Source organism: Callospermophilus lateralis, chromosome 2 (assembly GCF_048772815.1).
Source record: "Callospermophilus lateralis isolate mCalLat2 chromosome 2, mCalLat2.hap1, whole genome shotgun sequence".
Classification (NCBI taxonomy): domain Eukaryota; kingdom Metazoa; phylum Chordata; class Mammalia; order Rodentia; family Sciuridae; genus Callospermophilus; species Callospermophilus lateralis.
The window spans coordinates 61,121,479-61,147,692 of NC_135306.1; the positions used below are offsets into that span (position 1 = coordinate 61,121,479).

Below are 26,214 nucleotides of genomic sequence, written 5' to 3' on the forward strand. Positions count from 1 at the left end.
AGTTAGGGTGAAGTATAGAGGCAACACTCTCAGAGAAGCACAACCCAAGATCCAGCAAAGCCTTAAAATTTCCAACGGCTCTTGTGTTTCTGACCTTCCACAGCCATGAAACCCAATAAATTTTTGTTTTTGGCTAAACTGCCTCATATTGAGTTTCTATCTCAAGAACCAAGATAATCCCAACAAAATCTTCTCCATCTAGAGAAATACAATGCAGACATTATTTTTAAATGAATAGATTCCAAATAACACACAGAAAGGTATGATAAATAATTTTGAAATAAAAATTAGTTGCCCTGCACTTCTGAAGACTGAAGAGAACTGTTAAGACTTCAAAAGCTGGGCTTATACTCTGCCCTCTTCCCAATTTCAGATTCTTATCTAACAGGTTTGAAAGACAAAGTACCCTTAACTCCTGATGGACTAAATGGTTTCTGAAGGGTACCTTACTGGAGGGGACAGAATCTAAAATCTAACCAAAGAATCACCCACCACCTATTCCCTAGAATGAGACAAAACTCATTCTTTTCAAAAATGCAGGGTATTACTTCTGACTTAAAGAACATTTCCAAGTAAAATAGCTAAAGAACAAATCTGAAGTACCAAAGAAATTATTGGGCCAGGGGTTTATCTCACCTGCATCTTCATAGGTATCCCGATCCCCATAACCTATCAATTATTACAAGATTTGAATCTAGCTACATATTTTCCAGGAAAAAAAAATCTTCTGCCATAGTTTTGTCCAGGGAGAGAAAGAGAGTCAGATAAAGAGAGGGGAAAGGGGCATACACACGTTTGTGGGGTTTTTTGTTTGGTTTTGGTTTGTTTGGTTGGTTTTTGTTTTTTTAGTTATACATAAAATCTCATTAAAATGAAGCTGACAAGATAGAAAAGAAACAAAAGCAGGCTTTCTTCTTCCTATTTCTTCTTTACTCTTCGGTTTTTCCTTTAAATCCACATGAAAGGTCAAACAAGTCTTGAGTGCCAGCTGTAAGATTCACTAATAGCTAGATGAAATACTAAATGCCTTAAGTCTCAGAGTCTTCGTTTTGTGAATGGAGGGAAAACTGACCAACCTAAGACATCTGCAGTCAGGGATTCCTGAAATGATTTCTAACTATGATTGACACATTTCCAGGTACCAATAAAAGAATGGCACTAAATTAAACGGAGTCACCAAAGACAAATGATTTACTTAACCCTACTCAACCATTCTTGAAAAGTAAGCTTCTAAAAACCGAACACATTGGGGTCATAAAGGTAACTTGTATAAATCTATTTATAATCCTAGCTATAGAAGTACATTCGTGAAGAAAGCCACTTTCATACACACTAAAGTCAAAGAATAAATTTTTACAAAACAACTATTAGATAGTATACATACAGTATACATTTTCTGAAAACTGCTATCTAAATAGCAAGATTAAACAGTCTAAAAAAGAAGAAAATATAGAAACATTGATAAGCCAAGAAAAATAATCTGTGAACTACCACATCTTCCATGGTAATTCACATGGCTAACAGCACTAATGCTTGTTTTCTATGAAATATACATTTATAAACTTGCATTAACCTGATTTTTTTCCCCTGAGAATTACAAATTTGATTTGGCAATTTGTTTTCATTTGAATGTGTCTGTGGTTCTTTGTAAGTGCTGATGGTTTGAAATAAAAGAAAAGGAAGATATCACAGGCATCCTCTGATATCACAGGTAATTTATATACCCTGAGATACTTATCAGGAGTATCAAGAATATTTAATTAACACATTAGCTTATGTTCCTCTATGAAAACCCACATATATCTCATCACTTAAAAGAGTGGGACTTACTTCCGAAATAAAAAATGTCAAAGACCTCCCAGATGCCTCCTTTAAAACATTTGTGCTGAGCAATCTACAGGGATCCTCAGTACTGCAGCATGTGAATGTAAACTGGTAGGCATGTATCTACTTTCAAGTCAGGCTCAGGATTAAGTAAAATGTGATCTATCTGATCAATAAATGTTTTTGCTTCTGATTATGAGTGTACTCTCATCCTCCTACAAATATAGCTAATAGCTATTTATAAAATGTCATGCTTTGGGAGCATAATTTCCATATTTTTTTTATTTCATTAACAATATTATCTTTAAAGTATACAAAAATAGGGCTGGGGATATAGCTCAGTTGGCAAAGTGCTTGCCTCACATGCACATGGCCTTGAGTTCAATCTCCAGCACCGAAAAGATAAAAAAGATATATACATAAATAGTTGAAAAGTGGTAAGAATTAGTTATATAATTTACACAATTAATACTTCAACTTAAAAGTACCTCTATAGGGGCTGGGATTTTGGCTCAGCAGTAGAGCACTCGCCTAGCATGTGTGAGGCCCTGGGTTCGATCCTCAGCACCACATAAAAATAAATAAATAAAATAAAGATATTGTGTCCAACTACAGTTAAAAAATAAATATTCAAAAAAAAAGTACTTCTAAGCTTTAGTCTGATTCTTATATAGAACACAAATTTCTACAGGAAAAATAATTAAAACAAATCACTGTTAATTCCAAGAGTATTTTTTTCTACATAAAGCCTCAAAAGAGGGCTGGGGGTGTGGCTCAAGCGGTAGTGCGCTTGCCTGGCATGCGCGCAGCACTGGGCTCCATCCTCAGTATCACATACAAATAAGGATGTTGTGTCTATCGAACACTAAAAAATAAATAAAAATTAAAAATTCTCAAAAATAAAAAAACCTCAAAAGAATATAGCTTTTACCATTATCCAACTAAACTTAATATCTGCAATTAGAATACATTACTGTGTCTCAAGTTAACGGGGATTAGAGTAGAATGTAGGGAAGTTAATAAGTAAGGGCTAGTTAGTGCCCCTACTAACCTAATGTGTGTGTTGCCAATTCAATCCATCATTAAATATTATTAAGCTACTCATTCCTAAGTAATGCTCTGGTTTACATTTAAAAAAAAAAAAACTCAATGAATATCGTAAGTAAGAGGATTTATTTAATGAATATTTGTTAAATATTTATGTGTCCCAGGTTCCTGTCAGGTACTATGCCAGGCACTAGAGACATGTTAGTGAATGAAACCTACAGGGCTCCTGCTCCAGGAATTCACATTTTAGATGATGAATATTAAACATACAGGTCAATTTAGTGCCAAATAACTTTATTCATTCTTTTGAAAAGGAAGAAGGCTTGAAAATTCTACTTAACAATAAAATATTTAGTTGTAAGTAAACAGCTTCTTTAGGAGAAAGAGCTGGGAAGGGAAGGGAGGAGAAGGGAGAAAGTGGAAGTTATCGCAGCTAACAGAGTGGATACAGCCATGCTTCTAAGTTGTCCTAATTGCATACAGTGGCAAATAAACTTTATGCTTAAGTTGAGTTTCTGTCATTTAGAACTAGTAAGCCTTACTTATATAAGATCTACAAGTTTCATGTTCAAACACTTCACACAATAAATATATTTCTTAAATTAATGCAACAAATGTTAGCGCCTATTGAGCACTTACGATTCATGAGGAGCGGTGATGTGTGTTTTGTACCCAGTTACCTTATCAGTTGGGTACCAGAACCATTTGAGTGTTTTAAGAAAGGAAATTGAGGTATGGATTATTTAACAATTGCCCAAGGTCACACACTCAGTAAAGAGTAACACATGACTCAAGACTTGAGAGTTTGGTACAAAACCTGTGTGTCCTTAAATGTTATACAACACTAAACAAATGCTCGAATAAAAACGATCTGAACCACATCTGTATCCAAAAACCTAAGACAGTCAACTAACAAAATCTTAGGGGTTTTTAACAAAACTTAACAATGTCCAAAATGCTGCAACTCATACTTAATTTTTCTAAAACCATCCACAAAAATCTTCTTTCATGATTCTAGACCCTTCTTTAGCTTAAGGTATGTCCTCTTATGATTCATGTCTTTTTTTCTCTATAGAGCAAATCTCAAAGTTTCTTCCTCACTGTATTTGTACCCAGACTGAAAAAGAAAGATTCAAGGTACTATCTGAATTCTGTATCTCAAGGCAATTAACGCTATCACACATGACACAAGAAACTATCATATATAACTTGGGTTTGGAGTGTAGGATAGTGGTAGAGCACTTGCCCAGCAACACCTGTGCCATGCAAAAATAAAGAAATCCAATATTTTATTTATCTTAAAACTCTCGCTCTAGATATAGAGACATTTTGGGTAGTTCAGACTTCAAGAAACTATTATGACCCCCCCAAAAGATCATTCATTTTCATAAAGTTATTAAAATAATAATAGGAATTATGAATATTGGTATAGTACCTACCAGTTTTCCAAGCGCTTTTATACTCCGCATATCCCTGAACCTTCCTAGAAATACTGTAAATTGACGGAGAATAAATCATGCCTCCACTTGGCAGCTGAAGAAACTCATGATGAAAGAAGTATAGCGATTTGTCCTAAGTCATCTAGCTGGTAAGTGACAGATTGGAATTTTAAAACGGGTCTTCTGGCTCCAAAGTCAATATTCATTCCAAGAAAATAAATACTTTACCACTGACTACCAAAGCAGTTTTCTATCTGCTTACTCTAAGGATTCTTTTTCCTTTAAGTCTTTATGCCAGAAATGTTTAAATACATCATCAGCTCCTACAGTCTCTTCCATACAAACCTGTGTTCATGAACACCTTTTAAGCAAATCTACCATATGTAGTGGCTACAGAATACATGTTGCAAGGATTCCCCCTGGATCTGTACTTGTATGCAGTGATAAAAATTTCAGGAAACTTGGTATTCACAATAGTTACAATCCAGACAAGATTCTTTATAAAATGTTCTGTTTCTGTGCCTGCTCTTAAACAGACTTGATATAAAATAATTTAATATCTTCCTGACTCTATATAAGAATTATTCTATATAAGAATTATTACAGGGCAATCACTCCTATACCCAGGCCCTGTGGGTCACATATCAACTCAAAGGAGTGGAAAAGCATGAACCTCAACTTCAAGGCAACTGCAGGCAGAGTGGTGGTAGTGAAAGAAAAGGGAGAAGATGATTACTACTACTAAGATAAAAAAAAAAAAATACATGTGTAAGTGAGGGCCAATACATAGTACACATAGTTGAGAGTCTTCTTGCACAATCTAAGGTATACCCAGACAGAAAGAGCAGCATTATCCAATTCAGGAGGAAATCACAAGTAGTCACATCCAGAACTTGTTGTCTAATGGTCAAAATGAAGAAAAGGAAGAAGCAGAGGTTAAATGCCAGCTTCTAAGGCTAGAGAGAAGACGACACACTGAGGGGACAGGTATGTGAAACACAAAACAGGTCACCCACAAGGGAAAACTAAAGGTTAACTAACCAGATGGAGTCTCATCCAAGTTCTATAAAACATTAAAAAAAGAATCAACACCAATACTCCTCAAAGTACTTCATGAAATATAAAAGGAGGAAACCCTTCCAAACTCATTCTACAAGGCTAGTATCACACTGATACCAAAACCAGAAAAGACACATCAAGGAAAGAAAACTCAGACCAATATTCCTGATGAACATAGATGTAAAAATTCTCAATAAAATTCTGGCAAATCGCATACAAAAACATATTTAAAAGATAGTGCACCACAGTCAAGTGGGCATCATCCCAGGGATGCAGGATTGGTTTAACATATGGAAATCAATAAACGTAATTCATCATATTAATAGACTTAAAAACAAGAATCAAATGATCATCTCAATAGACGCAGAAAAAACATTTGACAAAATAGTGCACACCTTCATGTTCAAAACAGTAGAAAAACAAGGGATAGTAGGAACATACCTCAACATTGTAAAAATTATATATTCTAAACCCAAGGCTAGCATCATTCTAAATGGAGAAAAATTGAAAGCATTCCCATTAAAAACTGGAACAACACTAGGATATCCTCTTTCACCACTTCTATTCAACATCATCCTTGAAACTCTGGTCAGAGCAATTAGACAAAAGGAAGAAATTAAAGGGATACAAATAAGTAAAGTAGAACTCAAAACTATTCCTTTTTGCTGATGACATAATTCTATATCTAGAAGATTCAAAAAATTCCACCAGAAAACTTCTAGACAATGAATTCAGCAAAGTAGCAGGATATAAAATCAACACCCATAAATCAAACACATCCCTATACATCAGTGATGAATCCACTGAAAAGAGAAATTAGGAAAACTACTCCATTCACAATCACCTCAAAAAAAATAAAATAAAATACATGGGAATCAATCCAGCAAAGGAGGTGAAAGACCTCTACAATGAAAACTCCAGAACACTAAAATTAAAGAAAACCTCAGAAGATGAAAAGATCTCCTATGCTCCCAGATAGGCAGAATTAATATTGTCAAAATGGCCATACTACCAAAAGTGTTATACAGATTTAATGCAATTCCTACTAAAATCCCAATGAAATAGAAAAGGCAATCATGAAATTCATGGCGGCGGGGGGGGGGGGGGGGGGGGGGCGGGGTGTTAAGCCCTGGAATAGCTAAATTGCTAAAGCAATCCTTAGCAAGAAAAGTGAAGCAGGATGCATCACAATACCAGACCTTAAACCATACTACAGAGCTATAGTAATAAAAACAGCATGGTATTGTCACTGAAATAGACTTGTAGACCAATGGTACAGAATAGAGGACACAGAGACAAACTCACATAAATATGGTTATCTCTTACTAGACAAGGGTGCCAAACACATGCACTACAGAAAAGATAGTCTATTTAACAAATGATGCTGGCAAAACTGGAAGTCCATATGTAGCAATATGAAATTAAACCCTGCAAAAAAATCAACTCAAAGTGAATCAAAGACTTAGGCACTAGAACAAAGACCGTGTGCCTAATAGAAGAAAAAATAGGACCAAATCTTCACCATGTTGGCCTAGAATCTGACTTCCTTAACAAGACTCCTAAAGCACAAGAAGTAAAATCAAGAATCAATAAATAGGATGGATTCAAATTAAAAAGCTTCTTCTCAGCAAAGGAAACAATTGATAACGTGAGGAGAAAGCTTATAGATTGGGAGAAAAAACTTTACTACATGCACCTACAATAAAGCATTAATCTCTAGGATATATAAAGAACTCAAAAAACTTAACTCCAAAAAAACAAATAACACAATCAATAAATGGGCTAAGGAACAGAACAAACACTTCACAGAAGAAGAAATACAACTGATCAACAAATATATTAAAAAGTGTTCAATATCTCCAGCAATTAGAAATACAAATCAAAACTACTCTTAAGATTTCATCTCCTGTCAGAATGGCAATCATCAAGAATACAGGCAATAATATAGTTGACGAGGATGTGGTGAAAAGGGAACACTCATATATTGCTGGTGGGACTGCAAATAGGCAGAACCACTGTGGAAAGCAGTATGGAGATTCCTCAGAAAATTGGGAATGGAACCACCATTTGACCCAACTATCCCACTCCTTGGTTTATATCCAAAGGACTTAAAATCAGCATATTATAGTGACACAGCCACAACAATGTTTATAGCAGCTCAATTCACAATAGCTAGACTATGGAACTAACCTAGGTGTCCCTCAATAGTTGAATGGATGAAGAAAATATGGTATATTTACTCAGTGGAATATTACGCAGCTTTAAAGAAGAGTGGAATTATGACATTTTCCAGTAAAGGGTTGGAATTGAAGAATATCAGGCTAAGTGAAATAAGCCAATCTCACAAAACCAAAGGCCAAATATTTTCTCTAACATGAGGTTGTTAATTAACAATAAGGCGGGGGACACTAGGGAAGAATAGCATTACCTTAGATTAGGTAGAGGGAAGTGATGGGAGGGGAGGGGATATGAGGATAGGAAAGATAGTAGAATGAAACAGACATTATTACTGTGTGTGTGTGTGTGTGTGTGTGTGTGTGTGTGTGATTACATGATCAATGATTTTGCAACATGTACACTCAGAAAAGAAACTACATTCAATCTATGTATGATATTTCAAAGTGCATAAATGCATTCTACTGTCATGTATAACTAATTAAAACAAAAAAAATTTTAAAGTGTAAAGGTAGAAAAGAAAAACAGTGCACACGTAAGCAGACATACATACAGAACTTTGCATCATCACCTCATCACCCTCTCATTTGGTTAAGCAAATGAAAATATTCATATGGGTCTGATCACAAACCACAAAGAGTACTGGAAGCCATTCTGCCTAAGCTTGTAATAACATAGGTGAGGAAATGGTTCCCAGAAGTACAGTTGTTTGTCCAAAGCCACAAATGTTGGTGGCAGAATAAATATTAGAGACCTGGTTGGTGGTCTCTCAAGTCTAGGCTCTGCTACATCTACTGCCTGCTTTCCAGTATTTATATGATTTTGTATTACTCCTACCACCTTTCAAAGCTCACTTCAAATATAAAGTTTTGTAAAATGAATTTTAATGATAATAAAGTTTACCTCCAAATTATTTATCCTACATTAATATAATCTTTCAAAGATCTACTGGGAAATACCCTCAGAGACATTTATACCACTCTTTTCCTAGAGTAGTTATCCTAGAAAATAGAATGTAGATGAGTTGTCATAAGTCACTGCTGTTTATTGTTTTATCATTATACATAATGGTCAAGGTTAAATATAATAGTGATAATATAAATCTACCCCTAAGGCATATAATGGAGTCTATATGCTTAATATCTAATACTGAAAATATATATATTAACTACCAAAAACAATTATTCTTACTTATGAGCAGTGATAACTCTTTCCCAAAGACAATAGTCTCTACAATCAGTCTTATCTTTGACTACAATATTCTTTCATAAGTGATCAAGAGTCAACATCAGTCTATTCCCAAGAACAGAAAAAACAATCATCATTCTAAATAAGAAAGCAGAGAGTTCATCCAAACTCCCAATGTTAAAAATTTAAATTAATGTCCTCTTTAATTCTGACAAATCTCCAGAAAAGTTCTGCTACTAACTTTTCAGATTCTTTAAGCAAATTACAGAATACAGGAGCTCACATACTAGATTTTACAACAAACCCTCCAACAAATGCTCAAATAACTACAAATTCCTAACAAATCATTTCAGACTAAAAATACCTATCAATCTATGGACCTCAAAATGGTCTGCAGTCAACTTTATATATATATATATACAAGTCACCACTGAATTTAAAGTTTCTCAACAAAACCTGGGCAGAAAGGAATACAATCATTATAGCCAAAAACTTCCTTAAGCCTCACATAAATCTGAATCCACCAAATGAAAGAAGGAAAGCTCTTCAATATGTGCATAATGTGCAAATTTGAAAACTCATAAGCAAATGAATATTAAACAAGGAACTTGCCAAGACTTGGGCTCTCCAAAGTGGAGATAATTAATGCTGTAGAGGTCCATGTCCTCGGTGTGCCACGCAAATGTGGTTTTCCACATTCCAAAATAAAGATAAGGGGTATTTACACCCTCAATAGAAATACCACACTCTTCTTCAACCACATCCAAGACTGTATTTAGACGAGCTATGTTCCATTCATCCACACCCTGGAGAAGGAAGTGAAAGAAAGAGAAATCAAATGTTAATAAACTAAGAAAGATAACATTTACTATTCAAAACTACAACCAGCCAATCATTATACTATATATTTTAATTCATAGAAAAAAATGAAATAGGGGTAAAAATGAGAGTTCATAACCCACTTGAATCTAATGTATGAAATATGATATGTCAAGAGCTTTGTAATGTTTTGAACAACCAATAAAAAAAATGAAATATATTATTATTCAAGGGCTACATATGTATATTCATTACTGCTAATCCAAAATTACTATCAACATCGTGAACTTCTACATAACTACTTTTATAAAATGATAACAAGTAACTTCTTGATTCAAAATGGAAATGAAACTTGAGACCCGACTTCCCACTTGTTTCTAATAAAAAATTATTTCAAAGCAGGTGACCCAGTGTGTGATTTCTGTCTTTGGCATACCATTTTGTTTTGAGAGGCTAAATTTTCTTGTTTGTTTCTTTTCTATACATTAGTTTAAAGGTCACATTCAATACCAAACATCATCTCAAGAAACCAATAATAGAAGTTATCTTCTGTCATCCCTCATCCATGTAGTAAGTGTTATCATTTCCTAAAAACTACATGCTATTTTTTTAAAATTGCAGTATTCAAAACCAAAGATTAATGTACTTATAGTGATCCTTCAATTAAACAGTAACCTTAGAGTTGAAGAGAAAAATATATAAAAGGGGGCTCTAGATGTGGTTCAGTGGTTAATACCCCCCCACCCCAGTTCAATCCCCAGTAGGAAAAAATTAAAAATTAAAAATAAACCAATGGATACACAACCTCTGGAAAATAAAAACATAAATTCTTAAAACTGAGGTAATAAATACTCTACTATTTTCTAGTAAATCTTTCCAGAAAGCTTCCCAAAAGCCACTATTAAACATGTGAGAAATGATTAAAAAAAAAAAAAAAAGCTTTGAAGTTCAGTGCTGATGTTTTCCCCAATGGTGGGCAAATAACCCACCTGCTGCAGCAATTTCTTCTGGGCAAGGCAAGGTTGCCATAATGCTGAAACATAATTTATTTTGCTAAAATAAACAATCTTAAAATTTCAATTACAGAGTTATGCAAATATTAACAATAGTCAATATTGACAAAGAGAAAGAATCTTATTGCTTCAAATTTTCTTCTCCAGCATAATCATGAACCACAATCAATTTTCCATGCATGTATGAGTCTGTCAGGATGAACCCAACAACCAAAAATAACCATAAAGCTCTAAAAATTTAAAAATATAAAAATTAAATAAAATTTTGTCTCCAATTTTTGTTCTCCACTATTAACTAACTTGGGTAACTGCCCCCAAAGACCAAGTCCACAAAGGTTCTTCTAAAGAGACCCAGGTCCCCTTCACATGTGAAAACAAGGAGTAAAGCTGGTTTATCACTTACCTGAACTATGCACCTCTTTACAAAACACATATTCAAAACAATCCTATACAACAGGTAATATTCTCAAATGAAGAAATTAATATTCCCAGGCTAGTATAAGTTTAACAACTCTATGCTTCCAGCTCTGATACTTACACCTCACAGCATCAGTTGTCAAAAAGAAGTGAGGAGCTAAAATTTAGGGGTGGCAAACACATACAAGCTGTGACATTCTTGCCACTCAGGGGTACACACAAACACTTCAAAGCCTATAATGCAAACTTCACTTGAGGAGTAGTAGTAGACTGGGTTTGGTTAAAAGGAGTCTCCAGAAAGTCTCCAACTACAAACAAGCCCCCACAATAGTCAAAATAGGTCAAAGGTTTCACTTTCCACGGAGTCTGAATACCAGTCCAAGCCCTCAAACAAATGCCTCTTCCCACATTCCATCCCTACTCAACAAAGCTCTTCCACAAGATGTTCAGCAGGTGTGGGGGCCAGCATTTACAACTCTCTTGACCTCCAGGGGATGTCTCTCCCCATGCCCAACACCCTTCACCCTAATCACGTAGTCACCATGCCAGGCCTGTCCTGCATCTCTTATCTGAAATCACTCACCACTGGACCATGATTAGTAACTGAAAACTTTCCATCACTGTAACCTCCTCCTATCAGGAATCACATGGCAGTTCAAAAGAAGTAAATCTTAAAAAAAAAAAAAAAACAAAGGCGGGGGCAGCTAAGAAGCAGGCCACACTGGACTCCCTGTATAGTGACTGCCTCTATAGTGTCACCAGAAGACTGAAGTACACATTGCAGCATTATGACATGATAGAAACCTCAACAAACAATAAGCCATTTCTAACAAACAAGGAGGAGCAGTGCAAACATCATACAAGCCCAATGTTCCCCAAAATATTTCCAATGAAACCAAATGCTGTGATCAAACATTTTTGGCCTCATTTTATCCTCCTATTAGATAGTCACACTGTTGGTCTGCGGATGTGGCTCAAGCGGTAGCGCGCTCGCCTGGCATGCATGTGGCCCGGGTTCGATCCTCAGCACCACATACAAACAAAGATGTTGTGTCCGCCAAAAACTAAAAAATAAATATTAAAATATATATATTATATATATTCTCTCTCTCTCAAATATATATATATATATATAATATAGATAGTCTCAATGCTAACAGGAAACCCAAAGACGCCCTACTGTTTAGGCCTTAAAGGTTCTGGAATCTTATTTAACTATGCTTAACTCTACACTTCTCAAATATCATCTGACAATAGATGCTTGTCCATTTATAATGGACACTTGTCAAATTATAATGCATTTACATTCTGTTAAAACAGTATTGTGCAGAACAACACATTAGAGGAAATGTTATAGTAGATAGTTCTCTACTACATGCCTCAGCCCAAACGTAAGACAAAAGCAATTCTGAACCACATCAGAGAATGCATTTCAGAACCCAGAATGTGTAAGAGGGTAGATGAATTATGTTCACATCTATTATCATATTTCACACATATAATTTGATTGCGTAAATTAAAAACACATTGAGATTCACTCTGCACAAAACTCAAAATGAAATAATCAAAGACTTAGGAATTAGACCAGAAACCTTACAATTTCGAGAAGAAAGCACAGAGTCAACACTCCATCACATAGGTACTGACACAGACTTCCTTAACTAGACTCCCAAAGCACAAGAAATAAAACCAACAATCAATAAGTGGGATGCCATTAAACTAAACAGCTTCAGCACAGCTAGGACACAATTCAAAGTGTGAAGAGTAAGACTACAGAATGGAAAAATACCTTGGCCAAGTACTCCTCTGATAGGGGAGTACTATCCAGAATAAATAAATAAATAAAATAACCCAATCAATAAATGGGCAGAAGAAATAAACAGAAACTTCTTAATGGAAAAAACACAAAGGCCAATAAATAAATGAAAAAATGTTCAACATCTCTAGCCATCAGGGAAATGCAAATCAAAACTACATTAATATTCCATCTCACTCTAGTCAGAATGTCAAGGATCAACAATACAAACAACAAGAAATGCTGACAAGGTTGTGGGGAGAAAGGAACACTTACTTATACATTTTGGGTATGCGCACTATTATAACCACTCTGGAAATCAGTTTGAACAGTCCACAAAAAACTAGAGGTGGAATTTCCATATGACTCAGCTATTCCACTCTTGGGTATTTTCCAAAAATATCTAAAAATCCACATACCACAGCAACACAGCCACTTCAATGTTTATAGCAGCACAATTCACAATAGCTAAATTATGGAATCAACTCAGATTAAGAAATCTTGGAGGAAGCAAGGAAAAATTGGAAGAACTTTGATCTGGCAAAGGGAAGGGAGGGGAAGGGAGGGGAGGGGGTATGAGGCAGGAAAGATGGTGGAATGAGATGGACATTATTACCCTAGGTATCTATGACTGCACATATGGTGTGGCACTACATCGTGTACAATCAGAAAAATAAAAAGCCGTGCTGAAATTGTGTACATTGAGTCAAAATACATTCTGCTGTCATATATACCCAATTAAAATATATAAATTTTTAAAAAGTAATAAATACAAAGATCTCAATTTTTAAAATGGGGGGAAAAAAGAAATTGTGCGATACACACACAAAAAAAAGTGAATGAAATTATGGCATTTGCCAGTAAATTAATGGAAATGGAGAATATCATGCTAAATGAAATAAGACAAACTTAGAAACTCAAAAGTTGAATGTTTTCTCTCATATGTGGATGCTAATATAATGGAGAGGCGGAAGGAAGGATATGATAAGTTAAAGATAAAGGGAAGATCAATAACGTAGAAGAAAGAGATCAAGAGGTAGAGTGGAGAGATGTGTAAGGGAAGGCAATACTGAATGAATTTTTTAAAAATCATGTTGTGTGCATGCATAAATATATGATAGGGAACTTCACCTTTGTGTCTAGGTAGAAAGAACCAATCAAGGGGTTGGGGTTGTGGCTCAGTGGTAGAGTATTTGCCTGGCATGTGTGGGGCACTGGGGTCAATTCTCAGCACCACTTATAAATAAATAAAGGTCCATCAACAACTAATAAAATATTTCTTAAAAAAAAAATCAAACATAAACTACAAGATGAGTGAAGGGAAGTCAAATACAGTGTAAGAAGAAAAATAGAAAAGGGAAAGAAGGACAGGAGGGATAAGGGGGAATCGTGAATTGAAATCAAATTCCATGCATGTATGAGTTTTGGGGGATAAACCCAACTACTATGCATAACTGAAAAAGCTCTTTTAAAAAAAATAGAGATGGTATAAACCAAAACATTAAAAAAAGGTACTCATAAGTCAGACACGTTGGCACATGCCTATAATCCCAGCGACTCAGGAGGTTGAGACAGAAGGATCACAAGTTTGAAGCCAGACTTAGCAACTTATAGCAAGGTCCTAAGCAATTTAGAACTTGTCTCAAAATAAAATAAAATAAATGACTGGGGATGTAGATTAGGGGTAAATAATCCCTGGATTCAATCCCACTATCCAAAACACACACACACACATATAAATGAAGAGAGAAAACAACTAAAATAAGCTAAAATAAGAAAAGACATGAACAAATTTTTTTTAATATTTATTTTTTAGTTTTTTGATGGACACAATACCTTTATTTTATTTTTATGTGGTGCTGAGAATTGAACCCAGTGCCTCAAGCATGCCAGGCGAGCGTGCTACCACTTGAGCCACATTCCCAAGCCCAACAAATTTCTTAAAACTACTAAAGGTACTAATAAATACAAAATGGGTTTCTAAGAAATAAAGACATAAAAATGATGATACAGGGCTAAGGTTGTGGTTCAGTGGTGGAGCACTTACTTAGCAAATACGAGGCACTGAATTCAATCATCACCACCAAATAAAAATAAATAAAATAAAGATATTGTGTCCATCTAGAACAACAAAAAAATGATGATATATATCTATCAAAGACTACAAAAAGACTTCTTTTTTAAAGAGAGAGAGAGAGAGAGAGAATGAATTTTTTTAATATTTATTTTTAGTTTTCGGTGGGCACAACATCTTTATTTTTATTTTTATGTAGTGCTGATGATCGAACCCAGCGCCCTGCGCATGCCAGGCAAGCACACTACCGCTTAAGCCTCATCCCCAGCCCCTTCTTTTAATATAAAAGCTAGAGAATTAAACATACAAATCATGTTTAACAGACATATTGTTTCTGTCCTCACTCAGCAAATACTAAAATGGAATGAGGAATTTGATTATAAAACAATAACAAGACACCAGAAGAGCAACATGGTATATTAGAGGTGAGGTGAAAGTTCTCTGACCAAGTGCTGGCTCCACCACTTACCAGTTATAGAATCCGAGATTTTTCTCAATGATTCAACTTTGCAGAGCTGTTACCAGGGTTCCAGTCAGTCAACAAGCCAAGACAGACCTTATAAGGCCCAATGTAAAGGCCTAATTCTCACTGGATCTACTTTCAAGGTAACATGTTCTATGCACCAGAAGTGGGGTCTTAAGGTCTCTTAATAATACATAAACTCAGACTTGCCTTTCTCAGAGAAGAGTTGCAAAGATAGAATTTCCAAGTACAAGTAAAAATGTTTTGAGTCAGGTGCAGTGGCACACACCTGTAATCCCAGTGGCTTGGGAGGCTGAGACTGGAGGATATTAAGTTCAAAGCCAGCCTCAGCAATGGTGAGGCACTAAGCCAACTCAGTGAGTCCCTGTCTCTAAATGAAATACAAAATAGGGCTGGAGATGTGGCTCAGTGGTTGAGAGTCCTTGGTACAAAAAAAAAAAAAAATTGAAAATTTGTCTAAATTTTTATTTCAAAAAAGGACCAAAGCAGTGAATCTAACCTAACTTTCCTATTTACATATGTGATTATACCACAGTGAATCTCACCATCATGCACATCCACAAGACACTCATTTTAAAAATAATTATGAGTAAATAACAGAAAGATCAGTACAGTAGAAGAAAGGGAATGAAGGAACAGGGGAGGAAAAGAGGAAGTACTGGGGACTTAGAACAAATTACATTCCATGCTAATGATGTCAAATGAATTCTAATGTTTCGTATAACTAAAAAATTTAGAATTAAAAAAAACACAGCTTCTTTGAATAATCAATCTCCCCTGGAGTTCACAGCCCACCACACCTCAATTTGGTGTTTCCAAACATTATGTTCCAACAACATCATGTTCCAAAGAGCACATCCGGAAGTGAAGAGCTAAACAATAAAATAAGTTGTAAACTGACATGCCCACAGAGCCATGCAAGTAACATCACAAGGGGAACTAGCAAGGAGGTTTCAATAAAGGTGGTAGAGGAATATCTGGAGACCATCTACTATCCTGCCTAAAGGAGACAGTTAATACTCAGTTCCTATCTACTACAGTCACTCAGACTACGCCAGATCTTCCAAATTTTTAAGTTAAGCCCAAAATTCAAATATTAGGTGACATTAACTAATTTTTAAAACTATATTTATCAAACAAAATACATCTGTGGCCACATATGCAAAAAGGTAGTAGGCATTAAAGTGTTCACATCTGTTAACAATAATTTAAAAGGAATAAAGGAAGCAGGAGTTTAAGACAAGTTCTAAATACAGAATTGAGCTTGGGGCAGAGAAACTACTTTAAAACTAATCACATATTTGCCCAACACTAAACAGCTATGTCAGGTACTCCATAAATGTGTTCAGTAAGTGATCTAAGATTATGTAAGATGCATAAATCTCACAGGAATTCACTCTGTATATATAATTTATCCCCCTGTGCCATCACTTTGTACAAAGAGTTTGCAACTTATTTTATTGTTTAGCTCTTCATTTCCTAGTGTGCTCTCTGGAAGGAGCCAATGAGAGCCAAAGAAAGAAAGATGGAAAACTACTAAGACTTAGTAAATATGAAAACTGAATAGCCAACTTCAGAATAAGCAGGATCCCGTTCTGCCCGGAACAAAACTGTGTAAGAGGAGCCTCTTTGAGGCAGCAGAGTGCAGAGGAGCCAGTGATGAAATTTAGCCATTTGTCAAGTACATCTGCCAAATCCACAGATGATAATTCTTTGAGCCACCAAGGGCAACCTGACAGCACCCTCTGCTTTCTCCAAGAGCTAAAATATTTGCCCCTAAGAATGAGAAGCTGCTACAGAATCAACACTGAGAAAACAAAAGGGGTCCTAGATGCCCACTGAAACACATCAACTGAAGACATAGAACAGTCAAGATTTTCTCCATTCTATTTGACTTATTTCAGGAGATGTATTCTCATTTTCTTTACACAAAAGCCTGGGAAGTCATAGGGAAATAACTGAAAACTGACACACACAATTCATACCAACCATATTTTTACAGTACCTTCCATGTAGTAGAAGACGAAGAGCCTACATGTCCCTTGGTCCCCCAAAATTAATTCTAACCCCTAGCCTGTCATTCTCATTCATGGCTTTCCACCCTTCACTGCCATCACTCTCTCTATATTACATCCTTGGCAACATCAACATCTAACCCACATTTCATTTCCTTCCCAATTCCCAGCCTTCATCCTCAACTCCTTTGATTGGCTGATTTCCAAACAAAGCCATAAGCCCCATGTATCTCCTGAATTTCAGTGCCACATACCATAATAAAAAGAAAACTCTTCCATTAACTAAAATAAAAGCAATGGTCCATGCTTTGAATAAACTAAGAGATTTCCTCAAGATCTTTATATATAAAAGAATAAAATAAATTTATATGGAATTCACTTTTCTTTTACGTCAATTACAATGTTTGACAGAATAGCTCTTCTTGCTTCTTCCTTTCCATAAAAATGTCTTACATTCTCTAAACTCTTTACTTTTAAGACAGACATATTTTGCATTTTATTTACCAAATACCTATAATTTTATAGTAGGGCTTCCTTTATTTCAAGTATTCTTAACATTAAGCAACATACAGCAAATTTTGAAAGAATCAAGTTGTGCTCCTTCCTCAAAAAAAGGCCATATAAAAAAACAAACTGTTACCTTAAAGGTAAATGTGAGTATGGGGGTAAAAAAGATGCAGGAGGGACAGAATAAAAGGGAAGACCACTGAGGGTTTGAGATTAATGTAGTCCCTGATCTCAGGCAGAAGCAATTCCAATCCTCTTAGAAGAAAAAATATTCTGCATTTGATTCTGGAAATTTTCCACAAATTAAGATTAAGATAAGCATACAAGGAAAGATCACCATGCATACAGGGAGGCAAGCCAACAATGGAGAAAGCTAGCAGAAACAACTAACAAATCATTTAGTCCACCCTTTTCCAGAAGGACTGCTAATACTGAACTGTCAGAGAGAAACTAAAGAATATGAAAATGTTTAAAGAAATAAAAATTGGAATCACAAAGACAAGCAAGTAAAAAAAAATAAATAAATTTGGAGTGACTAGTCTATTTGGAAAAAGGGACTGACTTTGAGAAAAGAAACAAACATTATTAAACTACAAACCCAACAAAAGGATTAAGCAAGAGAAGTAGTAAATCAGAAGATAAAATTAAGGTACTGACACAGAAAGACAATAAGATAGAAAGCACTGAAAAGTAAATTAAGCTACACTAAGGATAGCACATTTAAAATTCGAAGACATAATCTATTCAGAGCCCTAGGAAGGATATGAGTTATGAAAATTAAAAAATAAATCAATGAGAAAAGATTAGTAAAATCACATTCAAACCAAAAGCTCTTTTCATTAAAAGAATAAATGAGTCCTAACAAGAGCAAATAATTCAACAAATGATTTGTACCCATAATACCAAAAAAATACCAGTTTTGGTACCCATAATACCAAAAAAAACAAAAAAATCCAAATAAGAAGAAAAAGTCAAATAATCTTAATAGGAAAAAGATCACTTCATAAAGGCAGAAACCCAGATAATCAATAAAGACATGAAAAGACACTCTAAATAATCTGTAATCAGAGAAATGCAAATTCACCCAAGGTATTTGATAGGCATAAGACTGACAAGCAATAAGGTGAATATTAAGTGCAGAAGAGAATGATATAGATAAGGATGAGGAAGCTCTTAGAGCTATGGAAATTCTCTGAATCTGGACTGTCAATGCACAAAAATAATTGAATTATATACTCAAGATTAGTAAATTCTGTATTATGCAAATCATATTTTAATAAAGGTGTCTTTAAAATACATATACACTATGTGCTCAGTAGCAGAGCACTTGCCTAGCATGTGAATACATGGGTTAAATCCCCAGCAATGGGGGGGCTCTAGGGGAGGTAGGGCGGGGCATGCACTACAATCGGGACAGGTGGACACTCTTTGGAAAACAATCCAATATTATCTGATAACAGAGAGAAAGTAAAGACTATGAAAATGTTTAAAGAAATAAAAAGATAGTGTTTCCATTCCTAAGTAAATGCCTTAGAAAAACTTTTCTATAGGTTAACCAGGAATGTGTTCATAGCAAATACATTCATGGTTCTTAACAGAGCTTCCAGAACTGATAGAACATTCAGAATGCAACATCAGTTAGCACTACCTTCATCTTCCCTGGCATAATTCAGAGTCATGTAGGCTAACATTTCACTCACTACAAAGCAGCCATGATATACTAGCAGATAAGGCACATTTCACATAATCTGAAAGTTACAATTCCACAGGCCAATAGAGTTCCCTCTGCACCAAAACTTATCTAGGCTGATAATATATTTGCCTTGCACATGAAGTTAGTGTTCTGCCTTCAAGTTTTTTATTTCAGGATAAATGGTATCATGACATGATAAATATATAAAATTTTTAAAAACTCTCCTGATGACTGAAACAATTTAAACTGTTTCACATTATGTAGAAACTCACAGCCTTAGATTAATTTCTTGTCCAAGAGCACCATCTGGTGGATGAAGGCATTTAAGTTCTCCCATTATAGAAAGAGGAAAAAAATTGTCATCCACAGGCTAGATGTCATTAAAACCAAAATCTTCATATAAAAAGATAACCAAACCTCAGGCAACTTATTGTAAAGTGGCTCTTTACAAAATTATAATACAAAGAAATATGGAACTTACAAAAATTCACTATCAATTTGAGTTCACCTTAAAGAAATGTTGCCTAGTACAAAACAAACATTTTTAAGCTGGGAGAAACCTCAGAGAGTAGCTAATTCAACCTCTTCCCTTTACAGAGGAAGACTCTGATGCCAAAGACAACATTGTTCTGATAGAAATAAGTGGGTCAAATAAGAGGTCAGTGAGTATCTATGGCCAGCTGCTATTCTGTCAGGTTAGTAGTGATCTGGTCACCCCACTATGTATGAAGTATTCCAGGCCCCATGCTTTTGGACATAAACAAGGAACTATCATACCCTTCCTGCCTCCACCTCCCACCTGAATTCCTCTTCATGGTTTGTTTCTGCTTTCCTCCACCAGCGAAAACCATTCTGACACCAATAAAAACAAAACAAGATCAACTTTCAATCATCACATTGAAGAATGGTTATTATCAAGAAAAGGTATTCACAATGTATTCAAATGAGAGCAAAAGAAAAAAAGAAAACAAAACCTATCTTCATCTGTTTTGAAAAATACAATCAATTACATGCTAAACTGGCTAAATTATATTGTTTAATTGTGTGCATGTACTAGTATGTAACAACAAATCCCATCCTTATGTACAACTATAATGCACCAACTAAAAATGTAGGAAAAAACTTTAAAACAAAAATACAAGTACTGTGAGGCACAGTCCCACATGCCTGTAATCCCAGACACTCAGGAGAATTGCCAAATTCAAGGCAAGTTCAAAGTAAGTACCTCACTCATGAGGTCCTCAGCATATTAGTGAAACCCTGTCTCAAAATAAAAAGTAAAAGGGGCTAGAGATGTAGTTCACTGGCAAAACATCCTTCAGTTCAATGACTAGTATACCAAAAAATTTTTTTCTTAATTTTTCTTAAATTCAATCATAGATTTTTGTTCACAAAAAAATAACCACTGGGAAGAAATTTGCAATCGATTCTGACAGTTGTCTCTGAATGCCTCCATGAATTATTTTAGTTTCATCTCTAATATAATACTTTCCAATTTTTAAATATTAACTATTTATATTAAGAAAAATGTAATTTTTCCTTTAAAAATGGAGATATAGACTGAAAAAAAATGGAAGACAAAAGACTCTCACCCACCATTCAACCAGCTTAGAAATAGCAAAAAAGAAAAAAAAAATTTTCCCCCAAACTCTCAATGAAAAATACATAGTATAAGGCAATTAACTTTTCATCTTACGATCTGACACTATCTTTTTAACTTTAACTTATCCATTAATAAAATTAACTCAAAATGATAAAAGTAATACATAGGCTAGCAAATCATTATTAAAGAAAAATAATTTAAAATATTGAAGTGCAGAGACATGAGTTCATATTTAAACATGTTCTGCTTATAAAATTTTGCCTGATGTATCTGACAGAATACATGACAGGATGCCCCACCAAAGAATTCCATGACTTCCAATTTGAGAACTGCTGTCTCCAAATGAGACTAGTTTCTAGATAAGATAACAGGAAGCGCAGAAGGTCAAAAGATGCTAGAACACCATTCTTACCTCACACTCTGTGCATTATCTATGTACAGTGACTTCAGAGAAATCTTCTTTTGCTCTGGATACCATGTGCACAACATGAAAATCCTATCAGACAATCTATGACATCAGAGTGTGAGGGACATTTCCAGAGGCTGCATAATGTGTGACATCACAAGAGATTAAAAGCAAAATAGACTGAGCATGATGACACCCACCAGCAATCTCAGCTATTCCATAGACTAATGGGGGAGGATCTCAAATTCAAGGCTTCTGAGCAATTTAGTGAGACCCTGTCTCAAAATAAAATTTCAAAAGGACTGGGATATAGTTCAGAGTTAGAGCATTTGGCCTAACAATGAAGAATATGAAGAATGAGGAGGAGGAGGGGAAGGGGGAGGGGGAGGGGGAAGGGGAGGGGGAGGAGGAGGAGGAGGAGGAGGAGGAAGAAAAAAAAGAGAGAAGCACATGTAAGAATCCAGCAGTCTCCAGGCAGTGAAGCACACCTATAATCCCAGGGGCTCAGGAGGCTGAGGCAGGAAGATCATGAGTTCTAAGGCAGGAGGATCATGAGTTCTAAGGCAGGAAGATCATGAGTTCTAAGGCAGGAGGATCATGAGTTCTAAGCCAGTCTCAGCAATTTAGTGAGGTCCTAGGCAACTCAGTAAGACCCTGTCTGTAAATAAAATATAAAAAGGGGTGAGGTTGTGACTCAGCCCTTCTGGGTTCAATCCCCAGTACCAAAAAAAAAATTTTTTAAAGAATCCAGCAGTCAAAAAAAAAAAAAGGAATCCAGCAGTCTACTAAACTAGACATAAGAGATTTTTTAAAATATAAAATAATGACTCTTCTTAATTATTCTACCTTAGAATATATAGTCATCTTTTATAAAAACATTTGTGATACTACATAATGGATTTTTAATAAATCAAAATTTTAAAAAATAGTTTTAATTTTTATTTCTAATATAATAAATAAGAACAATCTACTTAAGCCAGGCACAGTTATGTATGCCTATACTCCCAGCATCTCAGGAGGCAGAGACAGGAGGATCACAAGTTAAAAGCCAGCCTCAACAACTGAGCAAGGCCCTAAGCAACTCAGTGAGATGCAGTCTGTAGATAAACTACAATAAAAGGGCTGAGGAAATGGCTCAGTGGTTAAGCGTGAGTTTAATACATAGTTCCTACCCCCAGCCCCACCAAAAAAAAAATGATCTACTTAAACTAAAAAAATAAAAGATCTACTTAAACTATGAGATTCACAACATTTACTAAGTATATAATGAGATCCTGAGACAAAGTTTGAGAACCTCTGTTTCAGGGTACTAGTGCTTTAAAAACAAAAAAAATGCTCTCAAGGGAGAGGGTTACTTTAACCCTTTCCTCATCCTCCTGACCCAAAACTCCTTTCCAAAGTCTTCTGCTGCACGTAGTCCATCTAAAAGTCCTGTATCAGATCACATTTGCCAAAATGACTCCAATTCTATCATTTCCTAACTGCAATGATTTCAAAAAAGTTCTTTTAAGATTCATACAAACACCAAAAACATTCAGGAAACTCCACAAAATGATCCTAAGCTAACTTTTCTATTGCTATGCATTCATCGATTCTATAATTATTTAGGTACATTTTTGGTACACATACTATGTTAGGGCCTGGGACTATAGAGTTTATGAGAAATGTTTCCTGTCATCACTGAACTCAAGAGTCTACTACAGAAGAAATAGTCACACAGGTAAGTACAGGTATCCTTCATTATCTATCTTCATTTCACAAATACTTTCTGTAATAATTTTTTATCCAAAATTCACTATCCAATCAAAAATTCTCTTTTATAATGGTCACCAACAGAATCATTTCGGTTGAATATATCTCTAAGTAATAGAATTAGATCTGTATCTCAGATCTATTTTCCCAAAAGGATTATGTCCCCTGCCCTTATTAGATGTATTGGGCATTAATGCTATTTTCTTCCCATCATTATTGGTGAAAATGTTTCCTAAGAAAGCGAAAAGGCCGTAGGGGAACATGAGTGTTAGAGGCCAGAAAGAGTAGGAAGTAATGTCTCAAACTGAGGGAAGAAAGCACACAGGAAGCAGGATCTTGACACATTCTGTCTTTTCAATAGAGCAGAACTGATCTGGAAGACTTCACTGCATTACTTGAGTCAATACAACATTTGGAAAAACTAGAGAAATGCCTAGCGCAGAGGACTCATAGCCATTCTCAGCAGGGGAGACCACTGCATACAAGGCTGGCAATGGAGAGAAAGGTAGACACCCTTTGAGATCTAGAGTAGCAACAATGGAGGGGGACCATAATTCACTGAAGGAGTCAAGTTTCAAAACAAGGGCAAAATGATCTGGCAAAGCCAACAACAGTGAAAGATGACACAAACGAAGATCATGGGTGAGGCAGCTGCCCTACAGAGTAAGTGCAGTTTTTTCTTCCTGTGAACTGGAAAAAACTTTTATCAGCAAAAAACTGATAAAAGATGGTTACCTTCAAAGGAATTCTGAATCTTGATGAAAATGCCATCTCATAGTTTTATTTCCCTTTAAAGAAAAGAAAAAAAAAAGTCTGGACAATTAGCACCCAAAGAGGGCTTAGGTTGCTCTGTGGGGATTGTAACAATGGAGATAAGCTAAACTCATGGTATAAAATATTGGCTCAAAGGGGCCAATGAAGACTGTGCTACCAGTTAGGATATGAGACATCTGAATCAGAAGGCCTAAGTGACAGAAGAGGGTGATAAGGATTAGGGAAACAGCTATCTGGCAACACTCAGCAAAAGGAAAATCTTGCAAAGGAAACTCTCTGAACACACTTTAAGACCCTTCTAGCTTTATCAATTATGAAGATAAGAGGCTACTTCAGCAAAGCATGTGAACTTCCATTTTAATGGAATTTAATGAAGCATTATTTTCACTAAGAAGATCACCATTATACTATGAGCTACTGTTAGAAATGCAGGACAAACTAGCAGAGAAAACAAGCCTGAACAACTTACTCTGTCACTGCAGTAACACAAGTAATGCTGATGTCTATTCTTAGCTCTCACAGAACAAAGCAGACTCTGCTGATGGAGGTGTATATGGCTACTGGACATCTCAGAAATCTTTTCTACAGAATCTGATGACTGTTGCAGCCTTAAATCAAATCTTATCATCCCAGTTTCTGGACTTTTTTTTCTCTGTATCCTTCTTTCTACTCTGGATCTTTATATGTTTGCTTTGTTTCATAAAGAAGCTCCCATGTGTCTAGGGACAACTTCTTACATATATAGACAATCAGCAGAAGCTAATTAAATTCTGTATCTGTATACCTTAGTGAAACACACACACAAAAAAAATTGAGATCTTAAGTTTGTTATGCTTAGGATACTATTTCCAAAGAATCATCTAGAAGCCCCCAGGACCACAAGCAGCTCTAAGAACTTTCTCAACTACATAAATTTCCTAAAATCCCCCAAACACTACAATTTCATTGTAACTAATCAGTGTATTCAATTTATATTAATCTGATTCCCCTGAAAACATTCACAATTTTAATTTTAACCCATCTGTTTCAAAAAAGGGTTTGCATATTCTTCACCAGTAACAAATATTTGTGTCTCTAAAAGCTAGAAACTTTCTGCAAAGGTCCAGAGAGTAGATATTTTGGGCTTTGAAGACCATAGAATTTCTGTTATAATTACTCAAAAAATAGCCAAATATAATATGCAAGTAAGTAAGCAAAGTTGTGCTCCAGTAAAACTTTATTACAAAAACCCTGCTCTGCATCATATACCCAAAGTCTAGGTTTTGTCACCTATGTCATTGATAGTCTTGGTATTTCAATTTAAAAAATAACAACTGGCTTAAATTGTGTTATTTTACCATGCACAAGCTATTCACTAAGATTTTTTTAGTGGAACCAAAGGAAATCAAGATATAAATCAGCAGAATAAAAGAGGTGACAAGTCTCAAGCCCTGGGATTTCTAGGCCTTTCTCTCCTTCCTATCAGGGGTGTTTATTCTGAACTAGTGCTTCATGAACGCTCTCACCCCTAATTCCTGTGTGTACCCAAGGCTGGTACCTTTTGTGCCCCTTAAAAGATATGCCTGGTACTACAAAACTAACAGCAGCCTTGGAACAAAGCAGGAAGGGCCACTATGGTACCATGGGTCAGACTCACAATCCAGGCCCACGACCCTGTAGGCTTCAAGCAGTCCCTTTCTTCCTTATTCCCAACCACTGTATCAGGTCTGTCTCAATTTCCTCAATCCCCCACTCAGCCAACAACCTCTAATTTCAGCAAAAATACTAAAACTTTCAGGTGTGGTCTTGCCCTCAAATTTACTTAGGTCCTATTCTCAACCTCCCTCTGTTTTCAATCATCTAAGCCAAGCTAAGATGTCCTTCCTCCTCCAGAATGTCCTGCATGCTTCTCCTCCAGGCTCCATAGAACCCCATACTGGCCTCTGCTGCCAAGCTCATTACACCTTCTGTCCTTTTTGTCCCTGTAGTCTCTGAACTACCTGAGATCCATTATCCTTATCCATCTTCATACACTGAATAAACCTCACCACACCCTCTCCAAGAATTCCTACCCCCCCCCAAAAAAAAGGCTATTATTTCCCAGCCATTAAGACTTCAGGAAATCACCATAACAAGAAATCAGAGGGGAAA

At 35.6% G+C, this 26,214-nt stretch overlaps 1 protein-coding gene across 5 annotated transcripts in view; it reads right to left on the reverse strand.

Moving 5' to 3' along the window:
• Positions 1–26,214, reverse strand: part of Kdm4c (lysine demethylase 4C) — a 395,886-nt gene that overhangs the window by 306,299 nt on the left and 63,373 nt on the right. For all 5 annotated transcript variants that reach the window (XM_076845987.2, XM_076845986.2, XM_076845983.2 and 2 more), the window contains one exon: positions 9,345–9,538. In XM_076845987.2, the coding sequence (XP_076702102.1) occupies positions 9,345–9,538 (194 nt within the window). The remainder of the gene's footprint in view (positions 1–9,344; positions 9,539–26,214) is intronic.